Source organism: Cydia fagiglandana, chromosome 1, assembly GCF_963556715.1.
Source record: "Cydia fagiglandana chromosome 1, ilCydFagi1.1, whole genome shotgun sequence".
Classification (NCBI taxonomy): domain Eukaryota; kingdom Metazoa; phylum Arthropoda; class Insecta; order Lepidoptera; family Tortricidae; genus Cydia; species Cydia fagiglandana.
Window position 1 is genome coordinate 12581682 of NC_085932.1, and position 14071 is coordinate 12595752.

Genomic DNA, 14071 nt, shown 5'->3' on the forward strand with positions numbered 1-14071 from the left:
AAAGCATAATGAAATTCCTAATAAATAAATGTACCTAATCTATTCCTTCACTAAATTCGAGCCAACAATAGGCGAGAGGTCGCACACTCGCACAGGACCGAGAAAAGTGGCGCTGTCTTGTGTCGGAGGCCAAGTCTCATTTTGGATCGCTAAACGGAGTAAGTAATCTATTCCTGCACATCTAAGTCCAGTGCACCTTAGTACGTGCCGCGCACGGCGATAGGTATGGGTAATGAGCGACGCCGGGCGGACCAGCTAACTCGATTGCTCGGTACGAGCCCCGCATTATAATCGAAAAGACACTATTTTATCCTCGTTATTAGATGATGTGGTACAATTACGGCTGGTTTTTTATGAGCATGAATCCGGTGCGTGGAGACAATGAACGTATAAATGAAAAAAAAACACGTGTAGAAAGAGAAACATACTAAGCTATAATTTTGGCTCTTTTGAGGTGCTTTTGACATTATTTTTAAAAATTGTTTGTCTAGGTATCTTATAGGTTATTCTTGTTTAAAACTATTATTACATCACGCTACAAGGTTCATTGAAACAAAACGGAAACCAAATAAGAATTGTTTTCTTTATATATCAATAAAGGGATATTTTATGACACATAATATTAACTTTATCCTTACTCTTTTACGAAGAAATTTCGCTGCATATTGGGAAAACTATAGGTACGAGTAGCTTAGCAGTGAATCTCCCGACACCACATATCTAGATAGATCCTTTTCTACTACTTTCCTCCTCATTTAAAGGGATAACATGTATTTTGCAATGCAAGTAGGTACCTATGTAGGTACCCATTAACGATATTGTAACGTCATAAACAAAACAAGCACTTACTTCGGACACGGGTAGTCAAAAATGTTTTATTAAAGGTGACAGTCCATTTCCAACGACAGCTGCACTACTGTTCATTTTTCTATGGAAATTGACAATAACACCGACGCGTTCAGTACCAGTAGTGCAGCTGCGGTCAGAAATGGAATGTTACCATAAGTTTTATTGTATTATTTTTCTACTGTACTGTAACGAGGAACTCGGCACAGAAGACAGTGCTTCCTCCAGCAACCAGCTGCAGCTCATGCACGATGTTGCCTCGAGCGTGCCAAGTCAGCATGGTGTGTGAAATCTTGTCCAAATCCATTTGTTCGTGATGGTATATTCCCTTAAAATTATGAAATATTTTAGCTGAGCCTTATAATTGTTATAAAATAGGTTAAAACGCCATATTCTAATTGTAATTTGATTTTGTACCTATAACTCATCAGGTTTCAATACTTCATAGCGTAAGGCAAAAGAAAAAAAACCGGACAAGTGCGTTCCGGTTCCGTACTTTTGAGTATTTGTTGTTATAGCGGCAACTGAAATACTTACATCATCTGTGAACATTTCAACTATCTAGCTATCACGGTTCATGAGATACAGCCTGGTGACAGACAGACAGACAGACATACTCGTATAGTCTGAATATGAATGTAACTTCAAAAGCCATCAACGGCCTCAAGAAGTAACCTCATTCAGCGCGTACTTACTTTTCTCAACATACAATTTTTTGAGTCCAGAGTTATATTCGCGTACATAAGGACGGCTCTAACAAAAATGTTCCGGCATGTAACGTGTGGAATTTGAAACTTCAGCGTTCGCCGACCAACGTCGTCCACGTCATACGTTCTCCCACTGAACTGTATAAAACAAAAGATGACTCAGTTATATTACTTACGGAGTACCTATCCAAAAAAAGTCAATTTGTATTTGGAGATTTAAACGAATTCAGAATACGACGATTAAAGTCGTAATATTTATTAAAAAAATATTCAAAATATATTTATTTCGAAAAATACAGAACTTAATAACAGTAAAAGCAGTACAATAATATATTAATATTTTATTTAACTCAGGGAAAGTGACATTCTCATCGCGACTGAAACATCATTATTATTGTAATTTATCAATCCCGCCGCCGTCGCCGTTTTATCGTCTAAATAGTGTTTAGTTTTAAGTTTATAAAATACATATGTATGTTAGTCTGTAAGGTATTTGTAATATGGGCCTTGTTGCCTGAATTAAATTTCTAAATAAATAAATAAATTGCAACGTTACTTTTTCAATTAAATCAAATTAAATTAATAACGGAAGTTTTAAGGTTCAATGATGATTAAAATGGCGACTGCAATGCGGCAACGACACCATCAGGCTATAGTATTTTCCAAAATATTTTTTAAAAAGAAGGCAGTGTACGATAACATACGTCATCTCCATAAATATTATAACCTAAAAATGACAAAAGTCGCAAAATGGCATTGATTTGACCCCTATCATCGTAACCTTCCTGTTCGAAAAATACTATAATTCGAACATACATTAACATCAAAATGATGTCATTCAGTTATCGTGCATTTGGGTCGGAATAGGTACCTACTTGTCCGCGCATAATATATATTGGCGCGAGCACGACCCACGATGAGTGAATGGATATCATTCTGATGTTAGTGTACAGTCAGCTGCATGATTACTGATCACCCTCCCTGCATATGAATTTGTTTGCAGGGGCGTCAACTATCTCTGCAGCTGACTGTACCATAGAATTGGCCTCCAACACAATTCAAGAATATTTTCCAGTGATATCTCCTGGTCAACGCTGCAACAATAATACTGTTGCGGTCGCTATCCATCACTACACCTTATAAAACAAAGTCCCCTGCCGCGTTCGGTCTGTTTGTGAGTTTGCGTGTTCCTATGTTCGCGATAAACTCAAAAACTACTCAACGGATTTTCATGCGGTTTTCATCTATCAATAGAGTGATTATTGAGGAAGGTTTAGGTGTTTAGTCGTTCGTTTCTATAGGTTATAGGTTTTCGCGGGCTTGGTTTCCGCAACTCGACGTCATAGTATCGCGCCTATTTTGCGTAATGGGTTGGCGGCACTATTCCTGCCAACCCAACTCTACCAAGAAGCCTAGCAGACCCTTGACGTTGCCGACGACTTCTGGGAGAGACCCCGGTGAGCCGAGGTGTTGTGCCCGTTATTTTGCCACCCCTGGGCATTCGAGAATGACGTGGGCGGCTGGCTGTCGTTCGTTTCTAATAAAACTTACATTTAGAAACGGTGTGTCCGATGTGACGGTACTGTTGCCATTAAAGTACCGCTTGCCGTTCACGACAGTTATGGAGTAACTGCATATGATGGGACGCTTTTTGAGGTAAGGCGGTTGCGGGTCTGGACAGTCTCGAGCTTCTTTCAAAATGGCTTCGAATGTCTCCTGCAAACCCACATTTATTGATAAAAGTGTTAATAAAAATATATTTTGCTAATAAAATATTTTTATTATTACACGTGTCAAGTTTTCATTTTTTTTTTAATTATAAAGAAAAGAGGAAAATGATAGAAAAAATAATCTGTCGTGGACTAAGTGTCGATAAGTCAGTTGGTTAGAGAGCGGTCGAACCAATGTCTCAAGAAATCGAACGAGTTCGATCCTATTAAAAATAATTTCGCCAGCAGACGTAACAAAAATATTGTAAAAAAAATAATCTTGACGTTTTACGAATACCTAAAGGTACGCTTTAGGTACGCTGTTATGTTACTAACGACGCTCCTATGTGTAGGTACTAATGTGGTGTTACGCGACGTAAAAGCTACATCAACCGCCGTAATACCCGTGAAACGTCACAATTTTCACCACACTAGCTCGTAAAGTCTCTCATTATTCGTCAAAAACTGATTTGCATTTTATCTATAACTGTGGTAAAGTTAATTAAATGTTAATTTTAAGTTGTTTCTTGATATTGGCTCATTTGGATTTGATTTCTATACGGCTACCACCAGTTTTGACATTGAAAGATACGCTCGCGTCTACGTAAATTACTTTCTATACATCTCGCTTGCACTACTAATATGCGAGTACGAGCTAGATGCATAGAAAGTAAGTTACTTAGACGCGAGCGTATCTGTCATTGTCAAAACTGGTGGTAGTGGTTCTAATGAATTATAGTCTATAATTTACTAGCGTTGGTGTGGTAAAAAAATAGTACATTACTACAGAGGCCGGGACGAAAGGGGTATAGGTCTGAGCGCGGGCAACCCCATTTCCCGCCGAGGTATGTATAGTGCTTTTCTCAAACATGAAATGAAATAAATAAAATAAAAAATCCACGAAACCCAAGTTTTATTTATAGAAAAAACTAAAAGTAAACTACACCCAAAATATAACCAACACGCACCTATATCATTATCACGCGTATGTTTTACACGAGTCATGTATTTTTACTACCCGTATATTTTCATGTATATTTGATTTTTTCGCCTTGTATCCGTCTGACTGTCGTTTTCGTCACATAAGTTTACATAGTCTTTCATGTTGATATCATGTTTCACATACATCGTTGCTTTATGCATGGAGTAAATAAGTATAATTTGTAAGTTGACGAATTTGTAGTTACATTCATTTAAAATATGCCACAAAACTGTTTCTAATAAACTGTAAGTCTATTTCTTAGTTTCTCAAATAATAAAATTGCTATAAGCAACCATATACATTCTTCGTCTTTGACTTGGCGGCAGAGGCAGAGGCTCGCTCGGCCGTCTATCTATATGTCTTCGGCCGGCAACCCCTTTCGTCCCGGCCTCTGTAGTAATGTACTATAAAATCAATTCTGCTTACGCTGCCAATTCCAACACCTACGATTACAATTAATATTAATTTCATTATTTCGTCGGAACTCATATTAAAGTCAAAAAATCAACAACGCACCATAAATCCAATAAAAAAGAATGAATATTTTTCAACTTTACCTCCATAATTTAAAAAATATAACTACGCGTGTTTGAGTAGACCTTTTTACCGCTAACGTCTAGATCAAATATTTTAAATGATTTTTCTCAAACATGCAATGAAATATTGATGTTATGTTCCTTATAATAGGCTGCGAAGTATGACGTTTCAGGTGCGGCTAGGACAAAAGGTCGTTAATGGAATTTCATACACATCTTGCAGGCCTAGGCCGGCAAAGTCCTCTTTTTTAATTTTCATTTCACAGATATTTGTGACACAGCATCGTAGCATTCATCCATTAAAAAAAACTAGAGGCAGTTATTGCTTTATGGTTCGTAATGACACTCTGCCACTACGCCTATAAAAAAAAAAAACAAAAAACAATGTTTGCTATAATTTGCAGTTTTATTTGTATAAAATCAACATGAACTTAATAAATAATACATTCTATAATTTTAAATTATAAATTTAACTACACAAATAAAAATCTTTAAAATATTTCATCTAAACGTTAGCGGTAAAAAGGTCTACTCAAACACGCGTAATGATTTTTTTTAATTGTTATGGAGGTAAAGTTGAAAAATATTCATTCTGTTTTATTGGATTTATGGTGTGTTGTTGATTTTTTGACTTTAATATGAGTTCCGACGAAATAATGAAAATATTAATTGTAATCGTATGTGTTGGAATTGGCAGCGTAAGCAGAATTGATTTTAAATAACTTGCTGCCTCTGCCGCTAAGTCAAAGACAAAGTATGTATATGGTTGCTTATGGCAATTTTATTCTTTGAGAAACTAAGAAAAATGGCTTACAGTTTATTAGAAACAGTTTTGTGGCATATTTTAAATGAATGTAACTACAAATTCGTCAACACTGTGGAAATTATACTTATTTACTCCATGCATAAAGCAACGATGTATGTGAAACATGATATCAACATGAAAGACTATGTAAACCTTTGTGACGAAAACGACAGTCAGACGGATACAAGGCGAAAAAATCAAAGATACATGAAAATATACGGGTAGTAAAAATACACGACTCGTGTAAAACATACGCGTGATAATGATATAGGTACGTGTTGGTTATATTTTGGGTGTAGTTTACTTTTAGTTTTTTCTATAAATAAAACTTGGGTTTCGTGGATTTTTTATTTTATTTATTTCATTGCATGTTTGAGAAAAGCACTATACATACCTCGGCGGGAAATGGGGTTGCCCGCGCTCAGACCTATCCGGCCTCGCTTCGCTCGACAGTTTTCATTATATCAATCATTTTATATATATTGTAATTCTGATAAAACCTGGCCAAGCCAAATCTAACCTACTTTAAGATCTCACATTTTTTTAAATAACAGCAATTGTTATAGGTATCCAATAAAGCAAAGAAATAGAGTTTAATACTTGTTTATAATGTTATTTTGTTCCTATAAATACATATTTGGATTTTGCATAGAACTTGGCAGTGGCACTCATTTAGATTTCCATTCTTTTTGCGGCGAGCCCCACAGCCAAGCATAATTTTTGTATTGAACTTGGCTCTCCTTTTTTACATTTATGTTTTTGGTGGGATATCAATACTTTTTGTAAAGAAAACTAGGCAGGTATTGAGATTTAATGTTTTTTCTTGTGTTTCCGCTGTATGGTTTTTACTTCTGTTCTTTGTATAATTATGTGGTGCCGCGCGCCGCCGACGACACACCGTTGGCCGGTTGTTTAGAGCGTATTACAAGTTTTTTGTATGGGGACACCACTTATTTTTTGACTAAACTTTATTTTAATATAGCAAATATAATAATACATATATTGGGGTAGTTTCAAATATCTGCTTGTAACGGTTCCAACGCTACAATAAAAAAATATTTTTTGTATGGGGACCCCCCCCCCTATTTTTTTACTTTTTTTTATTTTTAGATTTTTTCCTACGCTTACACACAATAACCGAGCTGGATTCCAAATTTCATCCTTCTAGGTCATCTGGAAGTAGGTTAGGTTTAGGTACTTATATGTCAGTCCCAATAAAAAATGTTTTTTTTGTATGGGGACCCCCCCTATTTTTAAACTTTATTTTATTTTTAGATTTTTTCCTACGGTTACACACAATAACCGATCTGGATTCCAAATTTCATCCTTCTAGGTCATCTGGAAGTAGGTTAGGTTTAGGTACTTATATGTCAGTCCCAATAAAAAGTGGTTTTTTTGTATGGGGACCCCCCCTATTTTTTAACTTTATTTAATTTTTAGATTTTTTCCTACGGTTACACACAGTAACCAAGCTGGATTCCAAATTTCATCCTTCTAGGTCATCTGGAAGTAGGTTAGGTTTAGGTCCTATAAGTCATAAGTCAGTCTTAAAATTTACGACTTTTTGACCTTCATACCTTTATAACCGTTTGAGCTAGCTTCATGAAATTTGGGCTTCTAGATATCCTTATGGATATAATTAAACACAAGTAGTTTTATGTGTTTACGTCAAAGATGTTTTGAGTTATAGAAGGGTCAAAAGTGGCACCAAGTGGTTCGTGTAATATTACACTCGGCGCTGGCTAGCCAGTTCCTTTGCTTGAACTTGGCTTAACACGCTGCCGCGTGTCTAGATATGGTGCTTTCATCAAGTGTAATGCTCTCTTTACCTTCACCTTGTACCTGCACGGCCTATTCCCAATTTTACTTTTGTTGAATAATTTTAATATACCTATCAAATCTAATTTTAAATTTTCTTACCTGCTTTGCACTCATGGAAACAATACAATAAAATAAACAAATATAAATAACAACCGGCCGTAATAAACCATGCCAGTAAATCATATCACTATCACTAAACTTTATAAAAAAAATCAAAAACTACTGAACGGATTTTTATGCGTTTTTCATTCTTGAAGAAGATTTAGGTATATTTGTTAAGGTTTTGTGTAACCCGTGCGAAGCCGGGACGGGTCGCTATTTATAAATATGTAGTGAGGACATTTATGGTTAACGAATTCTAGCACAATGGCAAAATAACGAGCGGATGTTATTATTGAAATATTATCTGGTCATTTACAAGATCGTGTAACAGTGTAGTATTAAAATACACTACCGTAAAACGGGGTGAGTAGGTTTCGCGGGGAGAGTTGGATTACGAATGGGGAGAGAAGGTTTAAGAGGGGGGTGAGAAAGGATTTTAAGTCTACTGCTACAAAAATAATGTATTCCAATTTAAAATGGGGCTACAGTAATACGCATAGTAAAAAATCGATCGAACAATCTTCCAAAATCACCTTTGTATGAAAAACCCTCTCACCCCAAATACGAGGCATTACGGGGTGAGGTGGGTTTTCCTCTTTATCGTCAAAGTTATGAAATGGAACTACCCAAAATAAAATACAAACGTCCGAACCACTTATTATATACACCATTTAGTTTTTACATGTAAAAATAAAATTTTATCGAGGTTTGAAAGTCAAATTTCACCCAACTCACCCCATTTTACGGTACCTAAAACTGCATTTAAATTACGAAATTGGTGGCGTGAAATTGCTTTAGTGATATTAGTTTTAACAACAGTTTCACTTGTAATTTAATATTTTCGTAAAGCATGAAAGCAAGTCAATTTCGTGCCCTGCGCGATTTTTTGGTAAAATTAGTGTTGGCCGTAAAAATTCGGCCGAATAGTAGGGAACATTCGGCCGAATACCGAATATTCGGCAAAGTGGCTGAATAGGCCGAAAATTGCCGAATATTCGTGGCATCTCTAGAAAATACCTCATTGCGCCGTTCTGCGGGATTAATTTCGTGACAGTTTTACGTACAGGTGTAATTTAATATTTTCGTATTACATGCATTAATTTTATAAAAGCATTTTTTTATTATTATTATGAATGGGCTTACTCATGGCCACAGACTAGCCGAGGCGTAGACGTGGTCTACGATGGAGCGAGCTCGCCCAGAAGGTGCCGTGAACAGGCACCTTCTGGGCGAGCTCGCTCCATCGTAGACCACGTCTACGCCTCGGCTAGTCTGTGGCCATGAGTAAGCCCATTCATAATAATATTTCATGTCCTGCGCGATTTTTGGGTGAAATTATTTAGTGTCATGCAACTAATTTCGTAGAGTAAATGCGACGTGAATGTGGGGGATAGACTTTGCAGAGATTTAAAACGCAGTTAAACCAATACTAGAAATTTATTCAGACCTTTTATGAGTACTGTTATTGATCGACTGACAAATCTAAAGGTAAACAAATATTTCATGGAACCGTTGCTATCCAAAATCAAATTTGACTGGGTTCCACTTATTGCCAGTACTGTGTAACCTTAAAGTAGGCGGAACTGCAAATATCACATTATCATAATATTTCAATACACCCCTTTAATGTGCATATTCTAAATAAATGGTAACACAATAAAACATACAAACAAATTAAAGTGATATCAAAGAACAACTATTACAAAAGTAAACAATTAACAAGCAATGCCCACGCATACACTTATAGTGCTTTTCTCTAGGCAAAGCCTTCGTTAATATGTCGGCAAGCATTGAGTCGGTCGGTAAGTACATTAACTCAATACTCTTATTGTCCTTTAATACACTTCCTAAGTGGTACCTTATGTCAATGTGTTTACTCCGAGAATGGAACATTGGATCGCTCGCAAGACAAATCGCCCCCTGATTATCTACATGTAAAGATAATGGTGCAAACTTACGTAACCCAATTTCAGTAAGCAAGCTGTTTAAGTACTCTGCTTCCGTCATTGACGAGGCCAAGCTTACGTACTCCGATTCACAGGATGAGGTGCTGACACATTTCTGCTTCTGTGACTTCCACGACACGCATCCACCTCCTAACATGAAAACATAACTGGAATAAGAACGCCTATCTATCAAACACCCTCCCCAATCAGCATCCGAGTAACCATGCAATGATTTACCTGTCTTTTTGTAAACAAGCCCATATTGTTTAGTATGCTTTAGGTATCGCAGCACACGCTTTGCAGCGTTCTAGCATTCCTCATTAGGGCAATCCAAGAATTGACTCAATACAGCCACCGTATTTGTAATGTCGGGTCTCGTTCCCGTAGAGAGGTACATCAACGAACCTATAATTTCACGATAAGGATACTGTTCACTTTCACTGCACTTACTCACAGGTTTTTCTAACTTTTGTTTAAATTCCATAGGCGTAGATATCGTTTTACTTTTATCCATATTAAATTTAATTAATAAATCATCAATATATTTTTCTTGTGACAATTTCATTCCTTTGTCACATCTGTCAAACTCTATGCCTAACATATATTTCGCAATGCCATAATCTTTCAATTCGAACTTAGTGGCCAGTTCCTTTTTGAAATCTTGTATGCATTCACCTCTTTGCGAAGCGACGAGAATGTCATCTACGTAAACTAATACAAAGAGTTTAGTTTGCGAATCTATATTTTTAAAATAAAGGCACGGCTCATTTAAAGATGCTTGCAATCCCATGCACTTCAGCTGCTCGTCCAGTCTGATGTTCCACTGTCGACCAGCTTGTTTGAGCCCGTACAGCGACCTCTTGAGCCTGCACACACTGCCTCCGGACCTCAGGTCGCATAACATCTTGCTAGCTTTTTCATGCAAAACTGAACCTGGCTGCTCCAATCGTGTTAGATCTTGAAATTCATCAGTTGGAATCTCTGCAAAGTCTATCCCCCGCAGTGGAAGCGTGCTGGGCCCATAACCACTGTGGGGGATAGACTTTGCAGAGATTTAAAACGCAGTTAAACCAATACTAGAAATTTATTCAGACCTTTTATGAGTACTGTTATTGATCGACTGACAAATCTAAAGGTAAACAAACATTTCATGGAACCGTTGCTATCCAAAATCAAATTTGACTGGGTTCCACTTATTGCCAGTACTGTGTAACCTTAAAGTAGGCGCAACTGCAAATATCACATTATCATAATATTTCAATAGTGAAAACTGAAAACTAGTGTCGCAAACTCTCGCGACACTTGCCTGCGCTGTACGGACGTGTAGCTTCGATGCTGATGGGGCCACGGTCACTGCGATACTGTGAATTTCACGACACTAATTATTTCACTTTCGCATACATATATCGAAACTAGTTTCGTGAAACTGATTTCAACATGCATGACGCTAAGTACCTACGCAGAGTGCCTACATACAAATTTAACCAAAGATCAGAATGCTGTTTAGCATCATTGCAGCATATAGTTTCTACCTTCTATAATGTGTTTCCAACTATAGGTATATAAACTTACTAGCAACCCACTCCGGCTTCGCACGGGTTAACAAATTATACATTTAATTTATTTATTTCTTTATCAAATAAGTAACACAGCATTTCAGTATTAAACTAAGGCACAGTGAAACTACAAAATAAAATAAAAAAACTAAGAAAAACAATACACATAAAAAATATATTAACTAAACATTAGATTTGGGCGATGACGGAACAGCGTGGCTCCGTAGCGTCGTCTGACTCGGCGTAGAGTTCGGCAGGTTGCCCCGGAACCGCCGAAACACGACATCCTTCGGCCAGAAGTCCGCGCTTGCGCGTGGCGATGGTGTCCTGCAGAGACCGCGGCACGCGCACCACAAACCACAAAAAAAAAAGAAAATTCTTATTCAAATGAACTGAAATGCACACAGTGACGCGACTGTAGCTGGTGCACCCTCAGCGTGTAGCCAGTCTTCCGGCGAACGTACTTCACCACCTCGTCGGCCACTGCGGAGTAATGTAGGCGTGACACGTAAAGCGCCTAAACGCGGTGTCGCAACTCGTAGGCCAGAATTAATGTAGCCGAAATTACGCCGGAGAATAAAAGAGCATAAAATTGGATGTTCATTGATTCAATGATAAAAATATAATTATGATACGCCTAATGCACATTCTAAATAGAACATAGATTAACGTGTATATAGAAGTATTGTTATAGGTACACTGCCGCAGGGTTTCGGGTATTATTTCCGTAAGATGCAAAGTAGTAATAAAATTGATATTAAATACGGCACGCAATCTCGATTAGCGGGCAACATAGACTATTAAACTACACCGATGGCGCCTTTAATGGCGTCTACCGTTCCTCCCTTATTATCTATTTACTACCCGCATTTTATTATTGGGGTTAAGATGGAACATAAAAGCCTGGAGTAGGGTGGGCGGGGCGCCGAGATCGGCCAGTCGTTAAGGGATGGGTTTACGACCATCAAACGATACTTTGTGATGCCATCCGATGTAAGTGCGTTGTCGTTGTATGTTACATTGAATACTAGAATGTTTGTGATATTGTTACAACGTTTAAACTCCACATCGGATTGCAACTGCAGAAGCGTTGCTGGTGCAGCGTTGCAACAATGTTACTTAATATAATACGAGTATAATACGAATACGATGTCCAGTTTTTCAAGTGGCGATATTCGTAAACGCTATATTTACTTGAAATTGCAAAACCTGCCATCGTGAGTGCTGTGTCGACCGAGTGACATCCCTAGTGTGCAAAACGTTAAAGTGAGTATACAAGTTGAGAAATCAACACAATATTAAGGAGTTGTAAGTCAATTGTTTCGTTGACGTTAGGAAGTGTTAAACTTTTCTACTTTTATATCTAACAATTGTTTCTAAAGTGCAAATAAACAAAACAACAAAAGCTAATAAAGTTTGTAATATTATTTAACCTATCCTCTAATATAACATGGAAAAAGTGTGAAAGTGTCACTTGTACGCTTTGCAGCACAGCTGCGCACAAATCTGTTTCGTACGTGTTCGAGCTGTGTTTACTCCTAATGAAGAGCACTTACTACTTGGAGTACCGCTTAAGTCTTTCAACTTTTCAGTTGCTAAGAAACTGAGTGAAAATGTGCAGTAAAAATGAGCAGCTAATTCTGTCATTCAGTAATACTTTATGATATTATTTTTAAATTCTTGTTGGAGAGATGTCCGAAAATCATTAGGTATTATTTAATTGTAACTTAACGGGCCAATACGAACAATGCTTGTAAGATGTCACAGCGATACGATGCAGATCTGTCAGTGTCAAAAGTGTATTTGGTTGAAGAAATGTCACTTGTGACACTGTCAGATCGGTATCGTATCGCTGTGACACCTTATAAGCATTGTTCGAATTGGGGTGTAAGTCACTGACCGTACGGTTTTGGTATAAAAGATACTTTGTAACTGTAATTTAATTTGTCTAGCAACTCCTTCTAAATTCTTGTCTGCGTTACAATAAAGATAATGGTTTTTATATTAAAGTCGCTCACGTCCGGACAAATAAGTATACGAGCTTAATAACGTCGTCGCGCACGAAACATATTAAATTCGCATAATGATTATTCACAAGGCGTTTTTAATTAAACAACTCGGTTCTATCGCCGCATAAAACTTTACAACCCTTTAATAAGACGTAAAACTGCCATTAAGCTCGGTTTTAACACGAATATTAATGATTATGAGCCACGAAATATTGTTTTCTTGGCTTGAATTATGCGAAATTGGATTTCATTCAGTTATAAATTCATTGATGAAAGTAGGTCCTTGGAGGAACATTCTTAAATTACTAATGGTACATGTTATATCTTTGCAATTAGTCTACAAATTGAAAGTCAACTGTGTGAGCGATGGTAAGTACATGTTTTACGATAGTAGGATTTTTTTACTTAGATCATAATAAATAATGATAGAGAACAATAGGGCAACAAAGACTAGTTATAAATTGTAAAGCCTCCTGGATCACCAGCACCTTAACTATGAGTTTTACGCGGTCTTAAACTCAACTCAGATGCAGACTAATATAGTATAAGTAAGTAGAAGAGTTGGTCATGCGGAACTCTTTAACTTGAATAAAATGAAAACTATTCAATTATGCGAAAAAAGAAATTTAATGTCCTTATTTTGGGACCTTAATTCTTACATCTACATTGTAAATTAATAATTACAATGAACCGTCAACGATAACAGGATTTGAACCATTAAAACTTTAAACGTAATAATTATCTCGAAACTCATCTTTTAAAGTTATCTACATGAGTTGCGCGTAACACGGCAAAGTGTTTTTACTAAACGCCGGTTTCTTACATATATGTATTTTCTTTACGTTATTTGCATCACGCATACCCATGCGTGATGCTAACGTAGGTACTAAGGTACATTCCTAATTTAATTACCTACAGTTAAAATTAGACATTATGTTTTCCTTCATTATTATACCAAGGTTATACATTTTAACCGTATTGAACATTTATGTTTTTGTTTGTGTATATATCAAATAACAAAACAGAAAAAATAGTAGCAGCAATAGAACTTA

General features: G+C 36.8%; 1 protein-coding gene and 1 long non-coding RNA gene across 2 annotated transcripts in view; one reads left to right on the top strand and one right to left on the bottom strand.

Annotated features, from left to right (window-relative positions):
* The window catches only part of LOC134664744 (uncharacterized), a 384916-nt gene that overhangs the window by 105264 nt on the left and 265581 nt on the right, over positions 1-14071 (top strand). The gene's annotated exons all lie outside the window — the stretch shown is intronic.
* LOC134670709 (uncharacterized) lies at positions 999-7585 on the bottom strand. Its single transcript, XM_063528527.1, has 4 exons — positions 7506-7585; positions 3105-3269; positions 1542-1691; positions 999-1174 (listed from the first exon to the last, which is right to left on the bottom strand). The coding sequence occupies exons 1-4, from the start codon at positions 7518-7520 to the stop codon at positions 1025-1027; spliced, it is 480 nt and encodes a 159-aa protein (XP_063384597.1). The 5' UTR covers positions 7521-7585; the 3' UTR covers positions 999-1024.

Bases quoted from the DNA above. Each gene is read 5' to 3' on its own strand.
- LOC134670709 (XM_063528527.1), bottom strand. The intron at 1,692-3,104 runs GTAAGTTTTATT...TGTTTTATACAG, and splicing joins CGGACACACCGTTTCTAAAT to TTCAGTGGGAGAACGTATGA. The intron at 1,175-1,541 runs GTAAGTACGCGC...CATAATTTTAAG, and splicing joins AAAATTGTATGTTGAGAAAA to GGAATATACCATCACGAACA.